General features: G+C 38.6%; 1 protein-coding gene across 1 annotated transcript; it reads right to left on the reverse strand.

Annotated features, from left to right (window-relative positions):
* Nucleotides 1–971: 971 nt before the first annotated feature.
* Nucleotides 972–11,065, reverse strand: LOC145894960 (wings apart-like protein homolog). The gene is made up of 17 exons (XM_082983684.1): nucleotides 10,039–11,065; nucleotides 9,859–9,960; nucleotides 9,694–9,771; nucleotides 9,329–9,481; nucleotides 8,985–9,112; nucleotides 8,455–8,575; nucleotides 8,049–8,199; nucleotides 7,632–7,795; nucleotides 6,959–7,070; nucleotides 6,476–6,653; nucleotides 6,010–6,170; nucleotides 5,633–5,748; nucleotides 5,108–5,257; nucleotides 4,745–4,851; nucleotides 2,256–2,434; nucleotides 1,804–1,991; nucleotides 972–1,461 (listed from the first exon to the last, which is right to left on the reverse strand). Exons 1-17 carry the CDS (start codon nucleotides 10,981–10,983, stop codon nucleotides 1,384–1,386), a joined length of 3,111 nt encoding a protein of 1,036 aa, XP_082839810.1. The 5' UTR covers nucleotides 10,984–11,065; the 3' UTR covers nucleotides 972–1,383.
* Between the last annotated feature and the right edge of the window lie 1,506 nt (nucleotides 11,066–12,571).

A 12,571-nucleotide genomic window follows, 5' to 3' on the forward strand; every position in this document is an offset into this window, starting at 1 on the left:
CCTTCACAGCAACGCGACGCACGCCACAGAAACAAAGTTTACTTTGCTATTTTTTTTACCGCACTGTGACTTGAACCCAGGTCATCCTGTCAACGAATACCGAAAGGGTTTTCTTCTTACCAATATGTGGGACGCGGGGTTGACCTTTCACAAGTTGGTCATTCTTGGTTTGATATTTAAGCCCCTTCGGGTGGGGTAATAAGCTTTATCTTAACCGAACTTTCTGCGGCATTTCTTCATCTTATGTGTGCTATCACAGCCCATTAACCTCCTCGATTTAGGAAGGACGTAATCAAATGCCGCAAGTCGCTACTGGTAAAACACGACTTGATAAGCATAGAATGGCAACTGGGTGGGGTTCAAAAACAATGTTTCGCTTCAATGCAGATACTATGCCGTCAGGAGTATAATTGGCATTTCCTATGGGTCAAGTCTATCAATCAAGTTTCGCCAATGAGAAGATCCACTGCCAGCCCATTTCAACGGTTACTTTTTGCACAGTGACAAATTGCCGAACAAACCTCAACCACAGTGGAAAGTGCGGTATCGTGATGCTGGTGACGTTCAGGTCATTGACAGGAAATCAGTTCGTGGAAAGTCACTTCTGTATGTTTGGGTGGGGAACTAAAGGTTACACCCAAGCACAGTGTAGAACAAGTCACAGTGTAACAATCAATCTGACCTTGGAGTGACAATTGGTGTGACCTCATCGCCAGCGGTAGATAAGAAAATTCCTGAATTAAACCCTGATGGTTTAATTGGTGCGATTTTTATGCATCACGTTGTTCATGTGCGTGGTGACATCGTGTGCAAAATCAGTTTAAAACGTTTGTAAAGGAACAAAATTTAAACCCATTCATTTCGCATTTGCATGACACAAACCATGTATTCTTTTCTCTCAACCTGAGATTCTGTCTGTTAAAACTTGGAATTCAAAAATTGCATCGATTCCAATTTATTAACAATATTTACAAACGAATTCTCCCAACAAGCAAGAAAACAAAATTATGTTTGGGCGAAAAAACCTTTTTCACACACGATAAAGAGGAAAAAAAGAAAAAAAAAACACAAAAAAAACAACGAAAATTCTACTCCAAATTATCACGTGGTCAAGAGAAGCGCAAAACGGGAAAGTACCGTGTGGGGAATTCAGAGTTAAAATATCATGAATGGATATGTTTAAACATTTACGATCTGTTGAATTCTAAGCGAAATGTTTTTTGCAAAATGTGTGGAAAGATGATGTTGTGGGCTCGTGTGTTATGACTCGCGGGCGGATGAATTTCAACAACGTCACCTTTCGCGACCGACTCGCTTTCACGTCGTGACGCAATCACGCGTTTAATCATGAATTCACGAACGTGATCCACCCGCGATTCGTGACTACGTGGAAATATTCACTTCCTCCAAATCCTCGATAATTTGAATCAACTTTTTCTCTCCCTTCTGGGACATCCCCGCCTGAAGAAGTCAAAAAATAAAGTCATTGTGACGTAACAGTGTTGTTATAAGAATTAATCTTTATGTGGTAACAATGTTGCTCGGGTTTAAATCAATTTAAACCAGAATTTGTCTCAATCGCTAAATTTTGAACGGAAAAGTACATTAGGCGCCCGACTCGATAACCCTTGCGGTTTGTATTGCTGGCATTTTATGTTTTACGGTTTTTGTTCACTTGCGTGGCAGCTTTGCGAGCAAAAGCAAAATGATGAAATTTGATATTTTTATGATTCGGTCAACGGCCATCTTTACGTTCTCTAATATAAAAAGCAGAATGTCGCCACATGGTGTCGCCCCACTCACCGTCATACTCATAAAACTAAGAAACTTCTTCAACATAGAAATCATAGGCGTGAAGTCGGAGGTGCCTCTGAGATGAGCACGAATCGATGTGAGGTTTGCGCGGTTACCATGGATGAGACAACCGAGAACAAGGGCCGCGTGTGACGCCATAATCGAGTGTTCCATGTGTTCGTTCGCTTTGCTGAGGGCTGGAAAAGTAATTGTTACATCACAATGTTGGGAATATTTATTTAATCAATTATTTTAAGTGAAACGATTCAAAAATATTTTATAAAATAAATTTCCAACAAAATATGAGAAATCCACATGAAATATAGATATTTCTGTCTATTAGAAACCAACTTTTACGGCTGTTCAGCAATTGTTGCATCACAAACAAACTGTACGATCAAAAGTCAAGCGTACTTCGAACTCAAACACCAAACCACGATTATACAAAAGCTTCGACTTACTATCCTGCATCTGGGCTTTCTCCTCAACAGTCAGACCAGCTTCCGGGTTCCTAGAACGCACCGAATCTTGACTGCCACCTAGTGACTGTTCGTCGTCGGCCGGAACCCATTCCATGCCGTCCTCTGACTCCACCCAGCGGCCATCTTTTGGGTTCGATTTAAGTTCCAATTTCTGGGATCTGCAGAAATCAGAAGCCTCCTGGGATTACAAAGTGGTTGGGCAGAGGATTATGTCGCACCCCACACAAGTACCGCCTGGGAATGTTTTAACTTCACTAAAACCTGACCAGGAACACTTCTTAGGCGTGACACGAGTGAAACTTCAATGTCAATTTCAAATATTACTACAATAACTTTGTGTCAACGCTTCAAAACATGTTTCGCTTTATTGAGCATCATCAGTTCTTATTCAAATAGATTTGAATAGTTGTCATGGTAATATTTAAAGTACTGCCTGGATCGAACTTAAAACCTAAAGACAAATGACAGCCAAAATATTACGTTTCGTGATAAATCGTCACGGACAACAAGATAGACGTGCAATGGATTGTGTTCACGTGTCAGTATATGTTGTGGTGAGTTATAAATATTTATGTTACGGTTGTCAGTGAGATCACTGTGTGATTTTTAACATACATTATTATAGTTGATTCGTATAATCCAAAATTACTGATGGAATTTATCAAAATTATATTCGAATTAGGCAAGCATTCGTGTTCTGGCCTCTATTCAGCTATTCAGCAATATTTTCGAGTCAATCAAAAGCAGTGATTTATACAGTTTTCAAGCTTTCGTCTTAGATTTCTGTTTTATGATCTGTTGTGACAAACTTATTGAGGTCACTGCGCAAAGCCAGCCCAGCCCTTTTAAGGGCTGCGTTTGTTTTGAAACGAGAGGTGAGCTGCCAGTGGCCACCCCGTGCGTTATTTGTGGAGACGCACAACACGAAGCAAAAATGTTAAACCACGCGCAAATGTAGTTTCACGGCCTGTTTTTTCGGCCCGAAATGCGCCAACGGTCGATACCTTTGAAATCGACCCAAATTTCGGTGTTGAAGCCCGTTTTAATCCTGGGCTTGCCAGAGCTTTACAAGCTATTGAAACAGCTCAAAGAGAGCATTCCGGCTTTGGAGGGCGAATGGTTCTGTTGAACTGCGCATCCGCAGAAAAAGTCAAGGAGCTTGCTGCCACTATCTGAGCTAGTGACAAGACAGCTTACGACAATGCCCACTGTGACGACGAAATCGGGGTGTTTTTGTCGCAGGTACAACAGCGCATTGAAATGTCGGCATTGTTAAACTTTATGCCAAAGTTCGCCCCAGTCAAGAAAGGGTGGAAAGTTTATGGCGATGAAAGCGTCTATGGGTGACAATCGTGTCGTAATTATGAAGAGTTCAGTCTTGGCCCAAAACCATATTCCCGGGCGCCTGCGTCTGGGCAAAAAAAACTATCGAAGTAACTTATGAAGATCAGACCAAGTAATGTGGATTTTGTCACGAGATGTGCCATGTCAAATTGCCCAAGATTCGCTAACCATGCACAAGAGCAGCGGCTGCAGCTGCAGTAAAAGACCCAGGTGCTTAAGAGCAGCAAATCGAAGATAAGGGCAAGTCGACAGAGTCGGGTGCAGGTGCACTCGTCACAACGCAAGGTGTGAAGGCGTCAGAGGCGGCAGATAAGGTCGTCACAACTCCAGGTGTGACATCTGAAGTCACACCTGGGAACAAACAGGGAGTGACAGATGTTGCCACTGAATGTGCGCAGTCAACCGTGACAGATTTCGTCACAAGAAGCGGAGCGAAGTCTACAGAGGCGCAAACACCCTCTAGCGCCGCAACGTCCAATGTTGACAACAACAAGAAGACACCAGAGGGGGTACGTCGCGGTATCCAGCAGCCCGTGTTGGCTGATATCACCACAACAACAATGGTTTCCATGGATGCACCCGCTTACCCACATCATTTCCTCTTCCCGCAGGTGCAAAGCTCCTGAAAGAATAATATATCCACCCTCCTTGACCTTGACTTCCAACAAGATGTTTCCCAACACCCAATCCCATGGTCTTCTGGCTTAAGATTAAATTTAAATCCCTCATCCAGACCCGATCCAAACGACTAGCTCAACACCACCACTGAGACACGCTCTTCCTACACCAACAGTTTGAAACATCACGACAAATAGTAAACGACTATCCAACCCCACAAAACCTACTTCCAAGACCTCAAAAAGTTGCTGAACAAAACCTATATCTCTAAAACTGTGCCAAAATCTTACGTTTCCTGGTAAATCGTTACGGACAACAAGATAGACGTGCAATGGATTGTGTTGGCTTGTCAGTATATGGTGTGGTGTTATAGATATTTATGTTCCACTTATCAGTGAGCTAACCGTGTGATTTTCAACATACATTATTATTGTTGATTCGTACAATGGTGAATTACTGATCATACAACAGACAGACTGGTTCGGATTATGAGGAATTCATCAAACCTTGTTGCTTCGGAATTTTGGTTCCGTTTCGCTTCAACAGCCTTTTTCACTCCCTCCTCACCGAGTACTTCGTTGTCACGTGCCGCTGATTCGTGTTTGTAAAATAGCTGAAAAAATACAGGAATTCTACGTCACAATGTATTCTAAACATAACAATCACAAACTGTTCGCTGACATTCGCTCGTCAAAACACTAAAAATATAAAAAAGAAATAAAGTTTCGAAATTGTTTCACGATTTTAAAGAAAAAAAGGTTTATGTATGGAAGGGATTGAGCGCAGAACATATCGTGATACACAAGTGTGATGATGAAAACATCCAACAGCTGACGGTTAAAAAACACGTGTTCTGGGGTCAAGTTTACCTCAACCAGAGATGCCACTACATTAACCACGTTAGGGGCATCCCCTCCGCCGTGTCGGGGGAATTTCCCCGTTGATTTGATCTCCATTTTCATCAATGACATTCGGTTTTTGGCGCTGCTTTCAACCAGATTTACCAGCAATCCCAGACCCTGAGAAAAACATTAATTACCAGTGTAATTGGGAGAGTTTCAGGAATTGTACTTTGTTTATTAATAGGTTTACAGGCTTTGCAGTCCAAACATTACTACAATATTTAATATTAAACATTTTTTCCAACACTCCTCTAATATTGACAAAACGTAGGCGAGTTATACAAAAAATATCAAAATTCGGATGCCAATATTTGCTGCACTGCACATTATATTATTTTGTGATGCTATAGTAATAAAACATGTTTTCAGTAAATAATAAGGGGAACCAAGTGCTATATAACCAGGTTTGTGTGGAACTGGTATTTTGTCGCAACTTTACAAACAGTTCATAACCACTGTGCATGGCATTGTACAAAGGTTAAGGTTGCACACCAGAAGACTGGTTTCATATCTGTGGCTCTCCTTGAGATTAAGAGGAGTTGTTAGGATGCATTTAGTGATGCAAGGGATCATTTCCTCCTGGTCTCCCACCTTGTTGCTCACCCACTCTGTAGGGGGAAAATAAAGTAATTGAAAAATCTAAAAAAAACTGGAGAGACAATTTAAACAGGAGTGCTCCTCTGGCATAAATTAACAGAAAAATAAAGTCTGTTAATTTATGCCGAAAGAGCACTTCTGTTTTAATTGTAGTTTGTTTGGCAGCAAAAGTAGCACCATACTGAAGAAACAAATTCAACGAACAAGTGAAGGCAGAATGCCAAAATAATATAAAACAATTTGTTCAATAAAGCCTAATGGTGAACGGTTACCATTATCGTTGCTGATATTAACTAGAAGTCTGACAATCTGGGTGATGCAATTGTACAAGACAAGGTATGTTTGGTTGGGTTTTGTTGCATTTTCATCGTCATCAGCATCAAGCGATGAACCGGGGTGGAGAACCAACCACTCCTGACACAACTTCAACAACCTGAAGAATTACCAAGTAATTGAGTATGTAATGCATATCTTCATATGCTGATTATGTTGACATATGTACCTATGCAGTGACATGTACCTTATATGTTCATTTATCTTTAGTTATTTGGAACATCTCAACACAAAATGTTATTAAATGAGGAATATTTTTGTAAGATGAAACATACAGTACATAAATACATATAAATTATTAGTAGTATTTATTACTTTAAATAGAGATTACATTTTCCTACCTCCACAATATATTCTACATGGCACAATTTGGAGCGAACAAAACACAACAGATAATGTACTTACGTTGCCATCTTCTTGAGCAACAGTGCCCTCTGGTGAGTAACAAGGTACATGCTATTTCTGGGTGAGTTGACGATAGCGTTTTCAAGGACTTTCAGAATTCGTTCAAGGAGTCCCAAAGTTTGTTCGTACTTCTCACTCACAACAGTGGAAGGGACCAACACATCAACATTGCTTTTCACTGAAAAATTTAAATTAAACAAAATTATGACCAAATAATTTGAAAATGACAAGATATGACTCTCACCAACAAACAAAACAGATAAAACCATGAATAAAGTTAAAAAAACAACAGCAAAAATCGTAAAAACATAAAATCAAGTAAAATTTTAATTATAAACTTTCTTTTAAAACTTCAAATGAACTATCAATATCAGAAAAATCTATATCAGAAAAGCACAGTTTAGTTTTTTACCAATGAAAGGTAGATTTAAAAATGCTTATTTATGATATTGTGATTGCAGAGCGACACCAAATCACACCAACCTAGTAAGATGATGTGATCAAGACCTCCTTTTATCCTAATCTCCTCACGAAACCACTCCGTTGTTCTCCGGGCTGTAAATCTCAACAACGCTTCACTTGCAAGTCGTTTCATCTACAATATCAAGATAAGAAAAGTATTCTTACTAACATTGACGGTTTGTTACAAAACAATTAGTTTTGTGTTTGAATTGGCTTTGATCAATGCTGAGGTTTGGAATGTAAGTAAAGAATAAAGTTGTTTTGTATAAGAGGATGTTGCCTGTGACACAAACCATTTATAACAGTGGTTTTCAAACCATATTTCATTATGTGCTGATGCATTGTTTGTGTTTCAATAGAACCATGTAACAATAAACATTTGGAGTTCTAAAATCACAAGCAGCAAGTTAAGTCAGCCTTCTGCAACTGACAATGCCAACTCTTCATTTAATTGCGCTGATTTAAAGACAAAAAAATGTCTGTGAATGTTGTAAAGTGGCTACTTGCAAAAAAATTTTGGAAAAACTGATTTTAATATTTTAGATGCTCTTAATGTTTGTAAATTGAACTCTCATCACTATTTGAGCATTCTCATTAAAAATTTTAACGAGGACAACTTTTCTTTTTTACTACGGCCGCTAAGTGAAAAAAGTATTAATAAGTGAACTAGAATAAAACACAAGATTAAACCTACATCAGCGTCCTTCCTAGACAGGAGGGCGTCACCCGATGCTTCCACCAACTCCTCAACTTTACTTCGGACTGAGAGAAAATTCTTCTCGTCGTCTGCGTTCCCATTTCCTGATTTGCTTTTGAAGAACTTGTACTTGGTCGGGTTCGCTTTCTTATTTTTTGCAACTGTAAATAATTATTCAAGGTTTCAAACTTCTTGGAATTATTTACACGTTTACATACTAATTCACAGTAAAAAGTTAAGTTGTTTACATGTAAATGCTGGTAAAAGATTTATAAATCAACACACAGCACACATTTCAGTGAATTTTTAAGCTGATATTAAACTTAATAATTCTGTAGTGCGGATGAGCGTAACTTTTGAGCTTTGCGGGGTTTGTGGTGATAATTTCACAGTTTTACACATTTGTTTACAAACCGTCAGTCGAACTGGAATCGTTCCTGTTGGTCGAATCCCGCTCAAGCGGATCAAGTAGTTTGAGAAGAAGTTGGAGAGTGATTTTGTCAATCTCCATCCTCCTATCCCGACTCAACATAAATAGGAGCGCAGAGGTTGCCAGAGCAAGAGCCTGTAATGGTCAACACCATGCTGATACAAGTGGATGTAACAAACTGGTCCAACTAAAAATCTATTGTTGATAAATTATAATCGTCAACATTAAATTGGGCTTTATATTTCTAATAAAAAACTAACGCTGCAAAGGTAGGTTAGTAAAAATTCAATTGTAGTTAGTAAGGACTGATTGCAGGCACATAACTGCAGATATTTGCATGCTTAAACTGGTCATGTCAACACTTTATCTTGCATAAATATTGACAAAAACCTTGTTCTCCGCTGCATCTTGCAGGTGTGAGAAGACTTTCATAGAAATATTATGTGCCCGGAGATAGAGACGGAAGTTGTGTTGTTGACACTTGGTTGCAAGGTTGGTCGCGGAAAGACACCTGAACACAAACATTACCAGCTCAGAAGATTTTATTTTATGGAACTTCAACATCTGAAGTTCAGCGATTAATTGATTGTTGATGACTGCATTGCAAAAGAGACAACAAAAATATCTGGCTGGGTGTTCATGAAACATTTATAATTATAGTGATATTTTATTACTATTACATTCAATGTCTTGTCCATTCACATTTTCATTGATTGTGGACAACCACAAGACAAAACACACCCCCAAAATATAGAGCAATGTTGCTTGATATGGTTTTGTTGGCACAAATGTTGATTTATGTTTAATGCTTATCGTTTATGTGCGTAGTAACTTTGCATGCAAAAGAAGGTTTGGTGACAAATAACAACAAAACAACAGAGAGAATAATAGCAAGAAGTTACAAAAGTAGTTGTGTTTACCTTGTTGAAATTGTCTGTGAAGGCTGCAATCCCTCCAGTAAATACTCAACCTCATCCTCAAACTCTTGGGCTTCACCTTCTTCAAGACAGCTCTGGTAGTTCTTCACGTGTTTCACTACGGTGAAGTACTAAATATACAATGTATGCACTTTTATGGAAATCTTGAACAACCAGTCCAGACCTAACCACAATTTGGTAACAATGGTGTAAGTTATCTGACAAGATTTTATTCAAATTTTTTTGAAAGTTCAGCAGATAGCAGAACATAAACATGACAAACCTCAAGGGCCAAGTGGTTCTGCAAAACTGCTTTTATTACCACAAAATACTTTTTACAAACTTACAGCTTTGGCATTTTTGTTGCACTTTATTGATGTCACAATGCTTTCTCCAACATTTTCAGGCCAAGTAGTTGAACGTGTTAGTTTTGGAACGACTTCTGAAGGTCCTTCACTTTTTAATTCAGGTTGCGATAGCGATTGTAAAGCAATGTCATCCTGCAAAAACACCACTGTAACAATTAACCATTAATCATATTTATCAACACAACAAGGATTAAAATACCCTCATGCTATAATTCAACTTCAAAAAAACCTTTTACAATTTATTATTCACTAGTGTGTTTACAACACAGCAATGTATTTGAAACAAGCACATGGCTATCTTGGACAATTTTTACATGCAACAGTCAAGAGCTCTATGTACTCACATTTAGCTTCGATCTGGTTGATTCTTCAGAATCTGTCATCCAAGGACGTGACTTATAAGATGGTTTAGCTGTTGAAACCTAAGTGTCAAAGAAAGTTATATAAAACACTTGCAACATTTTGTCTGTAATTTCATAAAATAACTTGTTACTCAATTAATAACTCACTGTCTTGTTGTCGGAATTTGCATTCAATTTTGAAAACTTGCGAAATGTTTTTTTCTTAACTGTTGAATTCGTACTTGAAGTTGAACTTTTATTGGGATCGGTCTAAATAAGATGGTTATATTAATTGTGTAAGCACTAATGCATCATCTTGCAATGTCTACAAACAAAATTCAACTTTACCTCAGTCCCAATAAGTGAAACAGGTGCATCTGTAAAGAGTGAGTTCTTTTTATCAGCAGATCCAGCGATTAAATGTTTGGTTTTTTGTTTTGTTTGGTCAATGCTTTCCACATCATATGGGTTTTTTGAGCAGTTTGAATTGTCATCACTACCTTTTCTGCTCTGCGAGTCCAACTTGTTTTTTTGCAGATCACAATTGTTTGCCTTTGCAGATTTAGTTGGGCTGGAATTTTTTCTGCCCCCACGTTGGATATTTAAAACCACTTTACCATCCACAGTTTTCATAGTGGCAGCTGTAATGTTTGGAAGAGGTTTTGACCCCTTTGTTGGAGATTGGTTTCCATGTTTAACAGCTTGTTGTGACTGCATTTCAACGTCTATATCACTGCTGCTGAACCCGAAGCAATTATCAAAGTCAGGACTTTGACTTTTGGTCTCCTTGCATCCAATTTCATTCATAGTTGGCAGATCTTCACCAAACAGAGCGTCAAACTTGGCTGAAGCAGACTTTTCGTTTTTCTTGAACATAACATCGTACTTGGTTTCGTTGCTCCTCCCTGTGTATTCCTTTCTGGTAATCTCAATACTTTCATCATCACTATCCACAACTGCTGTGCTACTACTTGATGTAGGAGGGGCCTTTATGGGTGATGTTGAACCAAAAAGTGCATCAAACTTTTCAGCTGCACTATTTCTTGTCTGTTTCGGGTTCTGAACTTTGGTGGGGGAAAGATTTGCGCCATTTACAGCGTACTCGATTTTAATCAATCTATTTGGCAAGGTTGACATAACAGCGTTTTCCACTGCAGGCTTTAAACGCTTTTTCTTCACTTCATCAACTTCAACCATAATTTTTTGCTGCCCTGGAGCAAATATGGCATCGAACTTGGCCTCTGCGGCCTCCTTGCGCTTGCGACTGTAAGTCCTTGGATTGGAAGACTTCATTGTTCATTGTAGATAAAGCAAAACTCAAATTATTTTAAAGGACTTTGACGTTCTGTGCACAAGTTTGTAAACCTGGCGTACAAAAACTGAAAAAAAATATTTCGTTTGGGAAACTGTTTTTTCCAGTGCGCTTGCAAAACAAATAAATTTCGTTGGTGTTAAAAGCGAAATTAAAAACGCTCAAAGCTCTTACAGCATTTCCTATTATATGATAAACCACACAATTCTGACAATAAATATTCTCTTTATAAAACACAGAGTTGATTAAACTTAACAGAACAATAAGTTGGAAATACCTACAAGTTCCCTTTCAAAGTCTTGATATAAAAAACGTAACCGATTGAAAGACATGTTTTTCTTATTGCGTTTATTTCATTTTAGGTATGTCATTTTCTAGACATTGTATGTTTGAAAAATAGCAACTTAATCACGAAAATGAAATCGGGTAGGAAAAAAAACAATTTCGTAAACTGGATATTTGACAAGATCAAAATACAAATCCTGTTGTAATGAGTAAAATAACATTCATTTTGGGCAATATATTTGACACAATCGCACAGTCTTGATTAGATTAGACACATGAGTGCATATTTTTCTCTGCGTCATTCTTGTTATTTTGTTTCCTTGGGGAAGGTGAATTATGGTAGTTTCTTGAAAACTTTTAGAAATTCAATTGATTGATTTCCGCCCGCACACGTTTGTAAAAATACTCGTGGCAGGATTCACAACTAAAGATAGGAGAATCCTTAAGGGAGGCCTTACGTGTCTCTGCCCGGTCCCTCTAAAAAAACCTTCGTAGGCATCGTAGGCATGGGCGTATCGTATCAAGGGGGGGATCCGAGGTGTTTTTTTTGGCAAAATCCCTGTGAGACCAGAAATTTTCTTTAACGTTGACCTAAAAACCGTCTCGAGCTTGCATTCGTGATTGTTTCTAAACAGAGAGCATTGTTACCGAACACTTTGGCATTGTTACCAAACATGTAGCATTGTTATGAAACAAGTGTCATTTTTCGTCAGTCTAAGAATGAAACGTCGTTTTTAGTGGTCACGTTGTTGTAATGGCAAGCGGTTTTCTTGTGTGTAAAGACAATTAGTTTAGTTGTCAAACACGTTGCCAATATTACGCATGTTGAAAACAACTGTTAGCGCTCGCAAATGTGCAGAGGAATATAAGGCCACTGCTTGGAAAATAGTTTTTATTTGCACTTTTCTAGATAACGTAATCACGCATTTGATCCCTTTTGGTTACAAATATATTCAAGCCTTTCTTTCAAAGTAGTAGTAATAAAACTACGGCGCAAGCATTACCGCAAAAACTCGCATCGAGTGTTCAATAGCGTTACACAATTGCGCAAGCCAGGAAGCCACCGTTTATGTGACGATTTGCGCCAACACTTGCGTTCGTATTGTGCAATGCTCGACCACAATTAACCTTAGTTTGCGGTAGACACTTAAACCAATTCACGGACGGGCGAAACATGAAGCGGAACCGTTTCATGCGTGTTGAAAGAATGGCGATACCTTCCCGTGTAAGTTCTTCAATTTGACAAACAATGTTGCTACCAAACCGGGCTTTTCGAAAACAACA

This window comes from Ascidia mentula, chromosome 3, assembly GCF_947561715.1.
Source record: "Ascidia mentula chromosome 3, kaAscMent1.1, whole genome shotgun sequence".
In the NCBI taxonomy this organism is placed as follows: Eukaryota; Metazoa; Chordata; class Ascidiacea; order Phlebobranchia; family Ascidiidae; genus Ascidia; species Ascidia mentula.